We start from the raw sequence: 19505 nt of genomic DNA, 5'->3' as shown, positions 1-19505 counted from the left end.
TGGTGTGTGTGTGTGTGTGTGTGTGTAAAGGAAAGTGAGAAAAAAACTGCTATAAGACAATGGAAGGTGAGCTGACTAACCTGACTAATTTCTTGTGAATTCTATTTAATTCTGTGGGGACTGGCAGCTGTGAGTGTGTTCAGACGGAAGTATCTGATCAGATTGTATTGTGTTAACATCTTGCACCCTCTTCTGTCTGTCTGTGTGGTTTAAAGGCATCCAGCCAAGTAAAACAAATTGTTATCACCAGCTCGGCCTCTGAGTCACACCTCCTATGTGGCTCCCTGCAGGAAAACAAACATGATCCACATTCCTTCCTTTCATAGAGAGTGGATATTGATTCCTGAATACATGGCAGGGATTTTGGGCTTTATCCCAGAATTCCAGAGACGGTCAGAGAGGGTTTCACTTAGGAATAAAAAAAAGTTTTGAAATCTTCGTGGGGACGTTTAGATGGTGAACACATACGGCCATTGACGCATAGTTTTGCTGATCCCTAAATGTTTGTTTATACATGGATTTAGTCAGTTATGTTTTTGAAAATCTGCCCTTTAGTTTAGATTTGTGCCAATCTGTTTTCTTCATCTCACTGGGCTGCATGGAGAGCATCATCACCCATGCTCACACCTGCAGAGCCTCATTTGACTTTTGGATCATTAACCTAATCAGCTTGTTCTCCTCAGCTTAACCTCTGCTAAAGCTAAGCGGTTTCATGGTTGCCAGTCCTGGCAGGGTGACTCTGGCCTTCTCAATGGCAGCCACTATTCACCTCATATTCAAAAGTAAACACACAGGCACTCACACACATTGAGACTGTTGGCGCAACAGCTTCCTCCTCAGCTGGAAGCGTGTGTGTGTCAGGGTGTTTGCGTGCAAATGACAGTATGTGTGTGTCATTTGTTTCCGTTATAGGTGCGGCCTCCTGTAGTAATGCCAGTGTTTACAGGTACATAGAGTAGACAGAAGATATGTTCAGTGTTCTTCCATATTTAGTCTCCTAAGTTATATCATTCCTTACCAAAGGTGGCAGTTACAGTTCCAGTGTTGGAGCCAGGAATAGGTTCCTGTGGTACAAACAGTGTTGTCTTTGTGTGTGTGTGTGTGTGTGTGTCTGTGTGTGAGAGAGAGAGAGAGAGAGAGAGAGAAGAGTGTGTGTGAAGAGTGTGTGTGAGTGAGTGTGTGTGAGTGCATATGTTATCCCTGACAGTTTCTCCCACAGATAGACTTTTTTTTAATCGTCTCTGTTAAGTGTGACTGGCTGCTCTGTGTGTTATCCTATAAAACAGAACGTCTTTTTCCAGGAATCATCATCCTTCTAGACGCATGTAAACAGACAGGGAACATTTTCGGAAACTTGAGATTGTTTAAGGAGACTTGTATGGCGTTTAACATATTAATATTATGATAACAGTGAAAATGAACAGCTGTAAATTCTACCCTGTGTTTTGCCACAGTTTGAACCCGACGTCCAGGCTTCATAACAGATTATGTAAACCACCCGTCTCCCACTAGTCACAGCTAATAAAGCACTGCGACCTGTACACACAGTGACCAACCCACCCTGAGCGTCACACACACACACACACACACACACACACACACACACACACACACACAAACCCAACATCAACAAGCTAGGCATGTGGCTACAAGGTGGCATTTTAAGTTCAGGGAGGATGTTGTTGTACAAACACGTTGTGACCTGTTGACAAAATGATCATGTTTTTAAACTACATATAATCCAGCGGGTCATTTCAATGCTACTGATCAACAAAGTCATAAAGTAATATAAAACAACAAATCCCACCTATCAGCAGCAGCGATGTACTAGGAAGGAAAAATAAGCGTGGAAGTTTGAACCAGACCAGTGTGTGTTGCCAGCAAGTGTGGTGAAGACATGTGATTCAGCCATCTTATCTGTGGTTGAAGTGGATGTGAGAGTGTGTTCATTGTATAACTGTACACAACACTTCCACTCTATCACTGCTCAGAGCACAGCACTTCTCAAAACACCATAATATTCAATGGGCAGAGGCATAATGTTTACAGGTTGTCTGTCTGTGCGCCCACAAGTCCATCTGTCCGTCTGTCCCGTTCTTGGGAACGCGATATCTCCGGATCCCCTGGAGGAAATCTCTTCACATTTGGCACAAATGTCGACTGGTGCTCATGGATGAACTGATTAGATTTTATTGGTCAAAGATCAACATCACTGTGACCTCACAAAACACACTTTTGGCCATTTCTCAAGAAGTCCTACACTAATTATAATAGTTACCAGAAATGTCTAATAGGATAAGATGATGAAGTGATGACATGTTATATCCAAAAGGTCAGGTTCACGGTGACATCATAATGTTTTGCAAAAATGCTTTTCTGGCCAACATTCAACTCCATAACGGGTATACTGAATTGGTGACTCTGATCTTGAAACTGTGGTGACTGTGTAGTAGATCTCCTGTTTTGTCGGGTTGATGATGTGTTTGAAGCTTCCACGTTTCGCCAAATAATACAATTATAGCTTTTGATACTATTTATTAAATTCCTTCAAAGTCTTTACATATATTATGTAAGACATTGATGTAAACTGCAACTTGACTGGTTGTCAGAGGCATCATTTTGCAGCTCCTGCAGATTCTGGCCCCTCTTTAATTTTCTTTAGAATTCACAAAAATAAAATAAAAACTAGATTTACCGCCTTATGGTTGCATGCCTCTACCAACCAGTCAAGTTGCAGTTTACAGCAATGTCTTATATATAAAATATATTATGATAGTAGTAATATAATAATATAGCATAAAATAATAATATAATATAGAAAATATTTGACATTACTGAATATATCTTTCAACAAGTGCTGACATTATTGGTCCATTGATGATCAGATGTTAAAATTATTTTACCAAGTTTATTTAGTCAAAAAATAAATAGTAAAGAGTTTTGAACTATTGGTTGTAAAGAACAATTTAACAATTTAAACATGTCATCTTGGTTTTCAGAGAATTTTAATGTTCTTTTTTTACTATTTTATAGACTTTTGGCATTGATAGTAATTCATTATTATTCTACAATCTTTTTAGGAATGCATTGGCGTTAAATAGAATAATTAGGCGACCTGGTATAGTTTGTCCACCAGAGAACACAGTCAAGTGGATTTTTGAATTGTAAAATGTCCTAATTGGTACACACCTTGGACACAAAATTGCTCCTTTATGTGTTAAAAAATACACAACAAGCTGTGCCCACACCAGAAAAATATCCCGGTCAGGCATTTTGATGCACATGTATAGGAAGTCAAGTATTTGATTGAAGTGATGTCGCATTTCCACTGCATGGTACAGCATGGCTGCAGACTCCTGATGGTCAATGAGAACTGGGACTAGAATTGTCACCTGTGGGACATGGGACATTCTGCACAAACCAGCCATTTTGAAATACCCAAGCTACCAAGGACACCACAATTATTTTTTTTTAAATTCACTCACACAGATTTACATTGAGAGTCAACTATCTGCAGTGTAAAACAAAAAGAGATAAAGGACCTGGTACCAAAAGTGAGTCAAGTCCAGCTGAACCATGCAGTGGTAATAAGGCATAAGTTTGCGAGTGTAGCACGCCAACATCATTATATCTTTGCAGTTGTTACTTTTCATAGGCCCAAACTAATATTCTACTTCGTTGTTGAAAAGAGGTTATTTTAAAAGTGCAGGACTTTCTGTCTCGTGGTCGTTTTTTGTTTTGTGTCTGCCCTGAAAATCAGCACCGCTTCGGTAAGCCCGTACACTAAGCTGTCTGAATATTCCTAGCAATGGCTGTCATGCAACTTCATAACTGACTTTTTTTGAGGCTGTTTAAATGGCAAACAAATACTGTGTTGACATGGTAATTGATAAGAAGAAACCATTAGCTACAATTCTTTTTGAATTCACAAAATTCATAACCACACACACATTCTCAGGCTTTGCTTGGATTATGTGGGAAACCATAATCATAACCATCAGTCAAGTGCTGTGGTGTCTTTTTACTTTTTTTATGAGCACATTTACTCTATGATATATGTAACGTAAAAGCCCCATTAATCATTCATAAAATCTGTGAACAATTAGCCTCAGCAGAAAACAACTGCAGACAATATTGGGGCGGTAAATCCCTTCTGCTAGTAATACTGAGGTTATGTAGAGCTCACTAGGTTTGAAAGCAGTGGAGGCTAAAAGTAGAACACACTTTGCGACATACTGGGGGGAATATAATTGTTATTACGATCTTCTGTTATCAAGACTGTTTCATTTTCCAGCTTCTTCGTGGATAGGGGGTTAGGGAGAGGAGGAAAAGTCTGGAAAACCCCAGTCATTCCCTGTGGGCTGTCAGGAATGACCAGGATCTGCCAGGAGAGGAGGGGGAACGCCACTGGAATGGCTAAGAAAGGGTTGAAGAAGAGAGGGAGGGAGTGTAAGAGAGACTGACTTGAGTGAAGAATGGAAGGAGAGAGATGGTAATGGGGGACAAAGAAAGAAAGAGTGGGATGACTGGATAGGAGGAAAAGAACAAAGAAAAGCAGGTACTTTGAAATGGGTTAAAGGTGCAGGGAGGATAGAGAGGAGAGGGGACTCGACTAGGGGCCAAACCACTCCACCACAATGTATGTCTGGAAGTGATCACACTGGGGCTAAATGGGAAGGGGGGGTGAACACACACGCAGAAGAATGTACCCTACAAACAAAAGACACCTCTAACAGATGTCGACCACGTGCATACATAGGCTAAAAAATACACAGCATGCCCAAACACACACATGAAACACACTCGCATCAGAGAGAATACACACTGTTGAAGTGTGTGAGAGTATAATCAGCTTAGGGATCAGGTAACCAGTTTCCACTGGGAAGGTTTCTGCCATTTTCCTCTTGTCCTGGGCAATGGTTCGACCACAATAGAGCACTATTAAGTCACACAAAATCTCTTTTCACACGCCAGTGCCAACCTCGACTCGTCCAAGGACAGTCTGAAATAGCTAATCCCAGTGATTACAGGGCAGTGCCATCTGGCCACAACAGCTTGGCCCAAATGAGAAAATGGCCAAGATGCGCCTGAATCAAAGCAGCACATACATTTTGCCCCAGGGGGTCACCTCAATTAGATGTGATTAGGTTAAAAGTGTACACTTAATCTTTGTCAGGACATTGCAGGATTTGTGTATGCAGCAATTGTATTTTTGTTCAATTTTTTGAGAATTGACTAACCAGAGAGTGACTACTGTGGTGACCTGGTTACTGTAAGATTTGATTCATGAACTAAGGTTGGATAATTATTGTTAGTGCTATAAGATGTTGCCTGATTTCAGACAATACTGTGTACTAGTTACACGTTGTATACATCTTTCTCATCAAAGGTCTAGACCAGGCAAATAAGATGCTGCTTCCAGACCAGAGAGTACAGGGGCCTCATGCATAAATGTTGCGTACGAACGAAAAGCTTGTGTGCGCTGGTTTTTACGGACACATGGGCCCTCATTTATCAAACTAATGCAGAAACCAGCGCAGATATGAGCGCAGAAATCCTCTTACAACAGGCTTCACTTTGGATTTATGAAACATTTGTATATCACCAATCAGAGCGTACGAATGGTTGGTCATTTATAAATGCAGCGGCTGGAAATGATCGTAATTTAAATATCACTCCCCAATATATTCTCAATTTTGAGGCCTCGCCCCTACTATTTACAACATGGCGAGACCTAATCCGGCTAAGAAACGGCACTTTTCAGAGGTTGAGATTGAAACCCTGACATCTCAGTTTAATTTGCAGTACCGTGTGTCCTATTTTTCAGCCTAAAAATTGGTACTAGGCTGTAGGAAGAATGCGGAATAGAAAGAGATCACTAATCCGGTCAACAGTGTTGCAGAAAGAAATTGTTTACTTGGGGCCATTAACAACCCTTTAAAAGACAAATGAACACCTGAAGAATAAATAAAAATGTTGTAAATCGTATATCATTGGCGAACATAGTCCACACTGACTCAAAAACTGACTCGAAAACTTGTGTACACGAGGTCAGACCAGACGTGCGATTTTTTCGCAACCTGCGCTCATGTTCAAATAGTTAAATGCCGAGCTTTGTGTAGGAATCGGAGAACGCCCGTCCTACACCTGTTTTAGGTCGTACGCACCTTTCATAAATGAGGGCCACTGAGCATACTCAAACTTAGAAAATAAATGGCATTACAACAGTGAGTTCAAACTGCTTACTGTACGTAATTTGGACTGTCACTGAGATGCATGTTGTTCTGTATCTGCTGTGGCGCTGCCACTATTGGCTTGATTTCCACTTCGACATTAGACTTTTATTTTTATTTGTGCCATGATTCGGTGCATTCACTGCCTGGTCATCAATTGCCACTCTGGGCGTTTTCTTTTATTGCTTATCCAAGATGACTATGTAAATGATTATGTATGAATGATTATGTAAATAATGTATAATAACATTCCTTTATGTAAATACCGTACGTATCCAATTCCTTATATTTATTTATTTCTTGTATTTCTACTCTATAATATTTGTGCAACTACAACACAGAGTTTCCCTTCGGGGATCAATAAAGTATTTCTGATTCTGATTCTGATGACAAACCACCATAACTAAACATTTTTTTCTTGCCTCCACCTCGCCGATCAGCACCTCCGTCACAATACGTCTGCAGGGGGATTTAAGATGTGTTGCATAAAATGTTTCTAGCCAATAGGCTAATTTGTAACCCCAGTCCCTGGTCAGACTTTTCTAAAAAAAAAAAAAAAAAAATCCAAATATAATTTTTAAAAGAACTACATAGTGTGAGTTACACAGTCATGCAGCAAATACATTGTTAACTAATATATTACATCAACATTTCACAAATTTGCACAAACCAACACATCACGTAACAGCACAAACCCCAAGCACCCAGCTGCTTGTACCTGCTCACCTACTGTATACCCACCCCAATAGTGAGGGGCCTGGGCTGCCAAAGGTTCATCTCCCGTACCCATACCCTGGGATGAACCCTGGCAGCCATGCGCAAATAACCAGACATCTAACACAGACAATACATCACAAAACAACACAACTGATTCAGATTCTTTTCTTTTTACAGCCTACTGTTCAGCTGTGGAAATTGACTTATTTAGACTACAGGAAGCTTCTATTTTTGCTTTAGTGTCAGTTTCAGTTTTAGTAATTCATTCTTTTAGACGCAATGACGTACTCTTACAAGCAGACATGTATAAAGTACTCGACCTGAGTAAAAGTACAAGTGCTCTGTCAAAAAAGTGACTTGAGTAGAAGTGGAAGTTCTCCTTAAGCACCACACTTAAGTGTAAGTACTAAAGTATTCACATTTTTTTTTCCTTTGTATTGCAAGTAGTTTATTTTAAAAAGTACTACTCAAGTACTGAAAGTAAAAGTACTGAGCATTGAGTTATGTAGCTGTTAAAAAAAGCAGTCAAAAGTTTGAATATCATATTTTTTATATTGTGTTGTTCTTTAAAAATAAAAAGGAAACTTGGTTTGGGGAGAATAAAATGACTCTAGGCTGAGTTTCCCTAGTAACCTTACCAAAAAGGCTCAGGATGCTGCAAATGTTGGTATAACGTGAAAATTGCTGGTGGATTTAAGACAAAAAATAATTTATTGAACGAATCAAATTTGAACATTTGTGGCTTGTTGATCTTTACATTTTTAGTTAATTTCCTATCCTGGTCTGGGAAACACATTCATATGGTTTATTAAGTACTTATTGGACTGTCCTCAATTTCGGTCATCCTGTACGTCTCATCTCCGTTTTTTTCTGCATCCACCTTGTGTGTTTGTGTGTGTGTCCGTCAGTAGCAGAGAGCTGACAGGATTGAAACAGCAGCAGCTCTCAGCGACTTAAGAGTGGAAAAACGTACACATGTTGGCAGAACGCTCCGAAGTCTTTTGCAAGGTCTTTCGATCTACGTTTTGTTGGTAAATGTCAGATTTTCGAGTCACACACATCTCGTCCTCATATCAGGAACAAGGAAATGAATTGAAAGTACGTGTGACGTCAACGCGTTCTCACTCCCATACAGATACAAAGTCTGGCATGTGGTACTGCTGGGATTGGTTGAAGTCGCGTGAAACTCCGGTTTTAAATTTAACTCATCCAAAACATGTACTGAAGCAAAAGTGGAAGTAGGAGAAAAAAATAATACTCCAATAGAGTACAGATACAGCCTTTTAGTACTTAAGCACAGTAGTGAAGTTACTATACATCTCTGCTTACAAGTCTTTCAATACTCTCCATGTTTAAACTCTTCATGCATGTGTTCTTGTAGAAACTGCATTAGAAATGCATTTCAATACAGTAGATCCACATGGCTGAGAAATGATGTATTTCCAGCCCTCTAAGGCTTTACTTATATACTGGGCTTCTTTCGTAAATTATGTTTAATTAATCAGGTTACTGCAAAAAGCTGACAGTACCTGGGTTACTTAAATTCATGTATATTCTCTGAGTGATGTAACTGCAACTATATACTGGCTGCCCATGCATAGTGATGGAATTAACTCAAGGTAGTAGCTGTGATCCCTTTATATTATAGTCTGCTTTCACTATGTGGGTAAAGACAGGGTGTGTGTGTGCAACAAAAGCTTCTGACAGAAATAAAATGTGGCTCAGCGTGGATTATTTAACCAGAGATCTGATGCCAGTTCAGTATTCTGTCTTTTACAAACACGTCTGTCTTTAATTGGTGCTTACCCTCCCTCATGTCTCTCTGTCTCTTTTCCCCTTTTTTCTTTTGTCTACTCCTCTTCTTTTGCTCTTTCTGAGTCACAGAGCGTTTCAACTATGTTCCAGAGTTGGCTACATTACTGATGTCTGTGTCAAATGATCTCATCCTAGCTCAGCATGTCTGGGATAAAAATCACTGCTTTGTGTGTGTGTGTGTGTGTGTGTGTGTGTGTGTGTGTGTGTGTGTGTGTTGTGTGTCTCGAGTAAATTTGGTTTGGACTGTGTCTGTATAGTCATCTTTGTCTGTTGTGTGGGATTAGATTAGATACTTGTTGATAACTTATTTATAACTGGTTACGATTAGATATGCAAGCAAATATCACACTTCATTGTAAAAAGAGGAGGAGGTAGCCTAAAATTCACACACACACACACACACACACACACACACACTCACAACACAACACCACACACACACACACACACACACACACACACACACAGCCTCACCCCTCTTAGGAGGCTTTCTTGTAGAGCAAGCATAGCCAGTTCAGATGATTTCCCCCACACAGTGAGTGTGGGCGCTAACCTGACTGTGTCATGATGTGAAAGGGTGTGTGATAATGAGCCAGGTTCTGTGAGAAAAACACAGTCATTCTGTGTTTGTGTCTGAATGTGGCCAAAAGTGCGTGCCCGGGCAGCTGCCTTTTAGCCCACATGCATTGTGTGAGCTTGTATGAATATGTGTCATCTGTGTTGAGGGAATCTGCTAATCCATGTCTTTCTGTTATCCTTTACAGTCCGCCGCAGTCTCCGATGGAGGTGAGTAGATACTTTTTTACAACATTTGAATAGCTGTTTTTAGTCTAAGACTTTACTCATTTTCTCTAATTGGCTTATCTAATTGGCTTCCCTCAACCTGCAGTTGTTGGGATCTACTTTAAGTAGCATTTAATGGGATGAAATAAATGGCTCAATGTGTTGGGCCTGTTGTCCTCTTCTAAAGTGAAGGCTTATGACCGTGTTTATTGTGGACACCTCATTAATATGTGGTTGCTTTTACTCATTCTGGTTACACCTGCTCAGCATCTGCCCCACCTCTTCCTGCTGAATTGTGGTTGGCAGGCTGTGACTTAAAGATTGTCCCACATTTGTCAACAATAGCTGTGCAACATCAACTTGTGTCAAATCAAGGACAGGACCTGAGATACAGAACATGGGGCTGTTACCAAAATGCATTTGTATTCTGTTGGGTCTGTACTTTTAATTAGCATGTCAAACTTTTCAGACATTTATTCTGTGTTCCTTTGTCCTGTTGTGTAGTATTGTGTTGGAACTAATTTAAGTCAACTCTTGGTGTCATGCGCGCAATTAGCATGTGCTAACAATAATGAAAGGTCTCTGATTTAGGAGACTTCTAATCGTGCTTTAACGCCTCACAAATGCACATGAAAGACAATTCATGGCAGATGGGAGATAAAAGGAGGAAGAGAAGGAGGTGAGAAACAAGACAAAAGGGGTATGCATGGAAGACACGTTTACATTCAGCTCCAATGTAGTGTTGATGGCCTCTTCTTCACACCACGTGTTTGTGGAAAGGAGGATGTGTTGTTTGTGAGAGAAGAGCAAAGCTCTCTCTCCTTGCACCTTTATGTGCATGTGGCATAGGATAGGGGTGTTAAACTCATTTTAGTAATGGGCCACATATAGCACCAATTTGATCTCAAGTGGGCCAGATCAGTAAAACCATTGCAAAATAACCTCATAAGCTCAAAATGTGTCCCTTTCTTCTAGTGTAAAAGGGTTAAAGTACATTCTTCAAATGTCTGAAATTAATGAACAATCTATTTACAGAACAGAAAGCATAAGGGGATTTTAACAGAGGATCCAGCATGTGGCCCACTGCTACTCTTATCAGGACAGCCAGAACCCTGGTAGATAAATAGTAATATTGAAACATTGGAATTAATTTCTTCTTTGTATACTTAACAATTCTGTGGGAAACTTGATAATCATAATCAAAGATAAAAAAAAATCGTAAAAGAGGGTAAATTGTTGTTTCCTGGCAGTGTCACTGTAAGCCAATGTGACGTCGAAATGACGTAGATCTCGCTGGCACGCCAGGATTTTGAGTGCACGTCCAGCGGCGCGCAACAAAGTGGAAAGTAGAAGCCTGAACGAGGACTCTCAGAGTGACTGCAAGTCTCTCTTATAACATGCTGGGTTAAGATGAGTTCTTTTAGGGTGAATGAAAGGCTTGATCCGACAAAGTAGGTCATCTGATCAAATCGAAGCATTGACGTCAATGCTGCTGCCAGTTCTCCCGTTGTTTACCTATTTCTTCTTCTTTTAATCCGTAGAAATAGCAATGACAGTAGCCTTTGCTCATTAGCGCCACGTCTGTTCAGGAGAAGACTTCAGCTAGTGTCGCAAGCACCACGCAGGAGTATAAATTTTACACTCTCAAATGGCTGGTTGTGACTCAGATTTTGCAATTTCATGAATACTAGTTCTTTTAAAACTTTTGTCTTGCCAGCAATGATAAAGATACAAACTATAATACAATTTAAAGTTATTCCGTTTCATAGTCGTTTTTTTTACACTTATTGAAAACTAATGAAATCCATCATTGAGTTTAAAATGATAATGTATCTATAGACACCACTTGTTAATATTGACACCAAGAAACCACTCACAATGTGTATTTTCAGAGCAAAAGATTTATTTTAAGAAGTATAGTTGATGTTGATTACAGCAATTCAACCTGCAGAGCCATTTAAAGGCCTATAGCAGTATTATATTACATGATGCATTGGCCCTATTGACAATCCATCTCACAAATTTGTATTTATTTTTAACCATTAGAAAAGTCGGAACAAGAATAGGTTGACAGATATTCTTCCTTGTTCTTTTAATATGTCAGTTTGTTTGTGTGCGTAGCAGCATGGGGGCTTCCTGCAGGCCTCATTAGTCTCAGTAGTGGCCTTCCTTTAACCAAGCTGCTCATCAATACTGCAGTTTTGTCTGTGTGTGTGTATATGTTCATGCGAGTGCGTGTGCCTTTTGCGCACATGAATGTGCTTTTGCTCCGGCGTATTTAATTCCGTCCTCCCTCGCATCTGAATTATTCATCATCTCAAGGCCTGTGTGTGCTTGTATCACTTACCTACCTACTACCTGGAAGCTCACAAAAGTGTGTGTGTGTATGTGTGTGTGTGTGTGTGTGTGTGTGTGTGTGTGTGTGTGTGTGTGTGTGTGTGTGTGTGTGTGTGTGTGTGTGTGTGTGTGTGTGTGTGTGTGTGTGTGTGTGTGTCTGTGAGAGAGTGACTGTACATGCAGGTGCGTGTACATTTTGTGACCTGACTCTCTTTGCGATCTCTCAGGTTGTCAGCCAGGTTGCTCGTCACCACCAACTGCCACTGTCTCTCTCTCTCTCTCTCTCTCTCTCTCTCTCTCTCTCTCCTTCTTCTTCTCTCCCTTTTTCCCATCTCTCTTACACTTCCTTCCTGTGATGTTGTTGGCTGCGAGTGTGTGTATGGATGCCTCGTCTTGGACTGTGTGTTTCACTTGGTGTGTTTGAGTTTGCGAGGGGCCCTGATAGGGGGAGTATGGATGGAGGGGCTTGGTTACCCCTCAGGATTCGCTATCTGCCCCGCTGGCACCACACAGGCTCCTACCAGCTCTACCCAGGTAAGGATACAGCTGGTGCCTAAAATAATTCTTCTCCAACTGAAGAAAATGTAAATTTGAGGCACAGACGAGCAATAAATCATTTCAAATGATTAAGTCATTTTGACAGCCGAGACTTTGATGTTGAGTATTAGTTTAGCTTCATGTCAGTTACTGGAGTTCTTTTAAGGATGGCCAAATTTAAAAGGAGCCCCCATGATCACAAGATGCCGATGGTTTGTTAAATAAATGGTCTTTTAACTTGTGCTAAAAAAAATGATGATGGTGGTCTGAATGGTGTCAAGTGTTGTACCGTTTCTCTGCTGTTTCTTTTCTCTGTCTTCATTACAAGAAGCAAGTGAACTGAATGTAAACTTTAGAAGGAATACAGAGTTAGGAGTGATCCTGTAATTGTGAGAATTCTGTCACTGAGTTTTGTTGAGAATTTACTCTGTAAAAGCTCTCTCAGTGGCTAATTACCTTTTGCAAGCTTAGTTTAATGTACCATCTGTGAAAAATGTACTTCATTATATTGTAGTATTCAGTAATGTTACTTAAAGCCCCTGGAAATGTGATTTTACATCAAAAGTAGTTTTCTTTAACATGAATTGTTTTCAGGGCCTTTAAAACCTTACTCTTTAAATGTTTACTTTTCATTTTAGTAATAAAGGTGGGATAAATGCTCTCTCTCTTTCTTTTGTTCTCTAACTGTGTATATCAAGCTTTATTTATTTTCTATTTTGCAGACTATACTTGCATTTTAGCAAGCATTTTACTTGTTTGGCTTGTCTGTTTTTTTAGGAAGGATATGGGAAAACATTTACCCGTAGCTGAATTTTTATTTTGAAGAGGAACACTTGGGAATATTTAATCTCTTGTGCTTTAATATGCAGTGGTGTCTGAGACTCCTTTCTTGTTGTTGATAGCCAGACATTACTGTTGTGATAGTGTTGGCTTGTGTCTCTGTAGCCAGTGGCACTGAATAGGATAAGTGGTTAAGACAATAGATGGATTGATTAATGTTTGCATCTCATTCCCAGCAATATATTTCAACTAATGACTGAAGCAGAAGTCATAGGAGTCGTTTACTATGCAGTTTGAAACAAAATGAGAGTGAATGAGCTGAACGGTTTTTAATAACTTAATCCTCAGTATGAAAACTTTCATTGATAACATTAAATTTGGTGGAAAATGTGCAAAAATGGAAATCACACTAGAATGATTCATTAATAGCCAAGTTTCAAAGTCTGAAATCACACATGACTTACTGGGAGCATGCTGGTCTTTCTGTGTATTTACAGGACTTGCGTTGTCTCAGGCACCTGACTGGTGATGCCTTCCCTCTGGCTGTTCTTGTATATAGTTTTCTCTCAACTGAGCATCCCACTTTCAGTTCACCAGGCCTGAAGCTCTGTTATTCTTGGTAGTCTCAGCTTGTGCCGTTGCTTTGCAAGTCTGTCCAAACATTCGGAACACAGACATACCAAGGTCTAGTGGTGGGAAAAATAATCAGATTACAGAACGATGAAGCATCCATGCACAAAACTCCTTAAATGGATTTTTAAAATGGCGCTTTATGAGTAGATACAGTGTTCAAAGTATTAGGCAAATGCTGTTGGGAGTTATTCAAGATTAAATCATCTAGACCGTGAAATCTAAGTACCACACGAGGACTATGTGTGCAATGGAGCATGTTGTCAACATACTTTCAACAGAACTGACCTGAACAGCGTGAAGCTGCAGGGATACACCTGTTATGACGTATCCCTGCATGTGGTAATAAACAATAGTGGAATTATTTTTCAATGTATTGACTTTTTGTGGTATTGTATTGTACGCTTTTCTGTTGTCTAGGACTCGTTGGTAATTGGACTCGGACTTTATCTCGGAGTCAGGCATTGGACTCACCAAATATTCTAGTTGGTCTCGACCGAGTCCAGCACTATATCCTTTTGTTCAAAACTAAACCATTGATGAAGCGCGCTCGTTCAGAAAACAGGTTTTAGTTTAATTCAAAATCCATCTAGAACAGGCATTGAGATTGGTCACCTGGTATACGTCTGGCTGCTTCATATACAGTGTGATACCTCAGTCATCATTATGCAGGACAGCTGAAGATGTGAAAGGGGGGAGAGGGAGAGAGAGAGGGAATGACATGCAGCAAAGGGGAAGAAGAATATCTGTATTTTAATTACAAACACACATTGGCCTGAAAAACACAAACACACACACACACACACACAAGTTGAAATGAATGGCTCAATCAACTCTCTGATATCAATACCTACTGCAGGGATTGTGTAAGTGAAAGTGTGCAAACCAAAAGATGAAGCAACAGAAAACCTCAGAAGTGACATGTGTGGCTAGAGAGTTTTCACTGGACAGGCTGCTACTCTGGCCTTATCATCGGTATGGGCCACACTGTGCTACTGATAGTGCTGCCTTCAGGTAAAGCCCTTGCAGACCGAGGAGAACAAAACAACAAACAGGGAGAATGACCATATCACCCATCCCAGACCAGACCACACAATGCTCATGCTGTTGTGAATGTGCACATAGAGTAAAAAAAAAAGTATGGAAATCAAAAATCTAGATGCTCAAAAAAAAAGAAAAAGAAAAATCTATTATTGCAGCCTTAATGAAATCACAATGGGGGGAAGCCAGAGATTCTCAGCCATAGTAAAGTCACCATCACTTCAACTATTTGATGTGTATGTGTATCTCCATGTTGTACAGAACTTAACAGCGTGGAGCTGCAGGGCTGCAGCAGCGACAACAGTCTGAACAGTAATGCCAGCCTGCCCAGTGTTCAGAGCCACCGGCGCCACACTGAGAGGAGAGTGGCCAGCTGGGCTGTCTGCTTCGAGAGACTGCTGCAGGACCCCGTGGGAGTCCGCTACTTCTCGGTACTATAACAGCACTTGGCTGATGTCGGCCATCACATAACAGATAAAATGGACTTTAAGCAAACCTTTCTGATGTTGCGAAGTTAAAAACTGATCAGATTTGCTTCTGTTGGGTGGGTTTTTTGGGTCTTCCGGGTCTTGCTTTCTTTGTATATTAGTTTGTATGATTTGTGCTTATTTTTGATCTGCATTTAATTCACATGTTTCAGGAGTTCCTAAAGAAAGAGTTCAGTGAGGAGAACATCCTCTTCTGGCAGGCTTGTGAGTTCTTCAGCCATGTCCCTGAGAATGACAAGAAGCAGGTAACAGACGTGCAAGACATTGTTTGATTACACACATGCATCCATTTACGCCCCAGTAATGAGGAAAAATGTGACGTCTTAAACGGCTCACTTTATTCCTCATCTTTTTTTATTTCTGTGTCTATTACTGTTTTTTTATCCATACCTCATCCTCTCCTCCACCCTCCATGTCCCCTACTGCCACTCACTGTTCCTGACTCTCCCACCTTCTCCAGCTCTCTCAGCGTGCCAGGGAGATCTACAACAGCTTCCTGTCCAGTAAAGCCACAACACCGGTCAACATAGATAGTCAAGCCCAGCTCGCTGACGACATACTCAACGCCCCCCGACCTGACATGTTCAAGGAGCAGCAACTGCAGGTAGCGTATTCATTGATCACCAATTCAAGAAGTTGTTTATCAAAATCTCGAGGAAATTAGCAACCACAGAAAGCACAGGGGGAGGTGAAAAAAGTCTTTCCCTGAAGAACAAATGTGTCATTACTCATAAAACTGAATCAAAACAGACCTCTATTGAAAACACAACATAAGATCAACTATTCATGTTTGCCTGCTTTCTAGTATCATGGATTTGAATGGCTTCTTACAATTCCCCATGTTGTGGGGGTCTCCAGATGTTTAAACTCCGATGAGAGTCACAAGACGAGAAGGATATCCTCACCATAGCCTCCTTTATTTTACACATCAAACATGCACACACACACACACACACACACACACACACACACACACACACACACACACACACACACACACACACACACACACACACACACACACATCAAAGCCTGAGAAGAACTTTTGCAAAATACCCCTGGGCTCGTTAAGATTTTGGGTCAGATTTACGCACGCCTGTGGACTCATGCATACACACATTGATACACACATATGCAAAACCCAATTCCAATGAAGTTGGGAAGTTGTGTAAAATGCAAACAAACACGGATAACAATGACTTGCAAATCCTTTTTACACTACAAAGACAATCTATGTAATGTTCAAACTGATAAACTTCATTGCTTTTTTGTAAATTCGCTCATTTTGAATTGAAACACGTTCCAAAAAAGCTGGGACAGGGGCATGTTTACCACTGTGTTACATCACCTTTTCTTTTAACAACACTAAATATGCGTTGTAACTGAGGACACTTATTGTTGAAGCTTTTTAGGTGAAATTCTTTCCCATTCTTGCTTCATGTATGACTTCAGTTGCTCAACAGTCTGAGGTCTCTGTTATCGTATTTTGCGCTTCATAATGCGCCACACATTTTCCATGGGAGACAGGTCTAGTACCCACACTCTTTCACTACGAAGCCACACTGTTGTAACAGAATGCAGAATGTGGCTTGGCATTGTCTTGCTGAAATAAAGGGACAGACACAACTCATTTTTTATAACCCTGTGGTTTTAGGGTTCCATAAAATCAAATTCATTTGTATGGCGGTAGTCATCTTTGAACATGAGCAACGTCAAAGGGCTGCTAGTGGGATATTAGACTTTAACTTCCTCTCAAATTGACTTCCTTTCTCCCTTCCTTTTTCCCTCTGTTTTCAATCCTTTTGCCACGTTTTTTCATCCTCTCTTCTTTCCCTTCCCCCCCCTTTCATTTCTAGTTTTGCTTTTTTCTACCCTCCTTTTTATGTGGTGTCCTTGCTTTCTGCTTTTCATCTACTAATTACATCTTTCCTTCCTTTTCACGCCTTTAGATCTTCAACCTGATGAAGTTCGACAGCTACACACGTTTCCTTAAGTCTCTGCTATACCAGGAGTGCATGCTAGCGGAGGTGGAGGGGAGGCCCCTGCCTGACCCTTACCACATCCCCAGCAGCCCCACCTCCAAACACAGCACCACAGGCTCCGACCGCTCCAATCTCTCCACACCCAAGAAGGTAACAAGCCTCCACAAACACTTCCGCTTGGCTCTGTCTAGTCACAGTATTGACAGTATTATTGTCAGAATACTCAGAAACATTGGGAAAAAGGTCAATTGTGGCCTCTGGTTAGTCTGTATGCATTGCTGTTCTCCACTGGGCTTTCATTCATCATTTGGTGAGTGTCTATCTGTGTGTTCGCACCTGTGTCTACCCCTCTTCATTTATTTTGTTTGTATCTTATAGGAGGACAAAAAAAGCAAGTCGGGCAGATCTTTAAATGAGGACAGTCGTGATGATTCAGGAGACCGGAAGAAAGGCATGTTTTTCTCCTGGTCTCGCAACAGGAGCTTCGGCAAAGGCCCGAAGAAACGAGAGCTGGCTGACTTTAACTACAGTCAGTAGTATTAAACGTCTTCAAAATGTTTTTTTTTTTTTTTTTAAATGAACACATTTAAAGTGGAGGGATATTTTTTTATGGGGGATATAGGGATTTGGAATTATCCCCTTGTTTGTCTTTCTTCTGGACGCTAATGATGAGTGTATTCCTTTTCAGATTTCTCCGGCAGCAATGGTCGGCGAGAATCCCAGGGTTCGCTGTCTTCAGGAGCCAGTCTGGAGCTGGGGACGTCAGGGTCAGGGAGGAACGAGGTCAGTCAGGAAAGAGACATCCCCATATAATTAGTTTTGACAGTAATGGTCACATTCATTTTATCACGGAGCATCGTTATCTTCACCCTCTTCCTCTCCATTTATTTGCTTTAAAGCAACTCAAACAAAAACACTGACAATAGTAAAATAATGTCTGTTTTTCCTCCTCTCAACCTCCTTTTTCATTGTCTCTTTTACTTTTATTTTTAACCCTCCTCTTACTATCCCCCCTCCCCCTCCCTGTGTCTGTCTCTGTTTTCTTCCCTCAGGGTGATGTTTCCCGTGGCGCAGTATCAGTGTCAACAGAGCGCGGAGGGGGCAGCGCCCCCTTGAGGCAGTGTAACATAAGCTTGCCCGATGGCTCATGTTGCTCTGTGCCACTGAGGGCCGGAGTGTCCATCAGGGATCTGCTGCTTGGTCTCTGTGAAAAGCTCTGCATCAACCTGGCAGCTATAGACCTCTTCCTGGTCGGAGGTGATAAGGTACAACACAAGTGGATGTGGGGCTGTCCTAAATACCTTTATTATGGCTTTTAAAGCGTTTCAGAATACTATTAAAAAAACACAACAAATCACACTAAACCAAAATAAGAAAACACAATTAAGTCGGTGTTGGTTGTTACCCAAAAAAGCTATAAAAAAGATTTTAAAGTAGCAATAATCAATATTTTTATAATCACAATACTGTAGGTCAAAGGATGTGTGTTATTTGTGGTGATAAACACACAGAACAACACCTGACTTTGCAGTTCCTCCCAGTTCTACGTATGGCCACAACATTACTGTTGGCAATAGTTTGTTAATATGTAAGTCATATCAACTTTATAAGGTCACAACATGCCACACGTGTTTGATAGACTAGGCCAACAAATGGTAAATGCCGTTTTATTAAATGATGATTACACGCACCAATTATTAATATAATTGCTGCTTTATTTAGAAGTCAGTGATCCCACTTAAGGTTTAGACAACTTGCTGGACATCTTTCATGATGACTTCTCTCTTTTTCTTTGTCTCACTCTCTCAGCCACTTGTTTTAGACCAAGACTGTATGACATTGTGCTCTCGGGATCTCCGACTAGAAAAACGCACTCTCTTCAGGTACAGTAATATGCAGTGATCATAACCATTCAAACATTTCACACCAATGATACTGTAAGAGCACAGTTGAGTGTACGTGCTGGCTTTGAAACCATGATCAACACTTATATTGCAGCTACAGAAATTGTTTTCTCTCTTCTTTTCCAGACTCGACCTGGTCCCTATTAACCGTTCGGTGGGCCTAAAAGCAAAGCCCACTAAGCCAGTGACTGAGGTCCTCAGGCCTGTGGTGGCCAAATACGGCCTGCACCTTGCTGACTTGGTGGCACGCATTGTAAG

General features: G+C 40.8%; 1 protein-coding gene across 1 annotated transcript in view; it reads left to right on the top strand.

Moving 5' to 3' along the window:
• rgs12b (regulator of G protein signaling 12b) overlaps positions 1 to 19505 on the top strand; it is an 81311-nt gene that overhangs the window by 57719 nt on the left and 4087 nt on the right. The window contains 10 exon segments of the mRNA XM_032526940.1: positions 9530 to 9551; positions 15135 to 15304; positions 15514 to 15606; positions 15822 to 15965; positions 17311 to 17493; positions 17722 to 17872; positions 18032 to 18126; positions 18396 to 18608; positions 19153 to 19226; positions 19374 to 19500. Of these exon segments, the coding sequence (XP_032382831.1) occupies positions 9530 to 9551; positions 15135 to 15304; positions 15514 to 15606; positions 15822 to 15965; positions 17311 to 17493; positions 17722 to 17872; positions 18032 to 18126; positions 18396 to 18608; positions 19153 to 19226; positions 19374 to 19500 (1272 nt within the window).

Source organism: Etheostoma spectabile, chromosome 2, assembly GCF_008692095.1.
Source record: "Etheostoma spectabile isolate EspeVRDwgs_2016 chromosome 2, UIUC_Espe_1.0, whole genome shotgun sequence".
Classification (NCBI taxonomy): Eukaryota; Metazoa; Chordata; class Actinopteri; order Perciformes; family Percidae; genus Etheostoma; species Etheostoma spectabile.
Note: the sequence above shows the minus strand (reverse complement) of the source record. Positions and strands in the feature narration are given on the sequence as shown.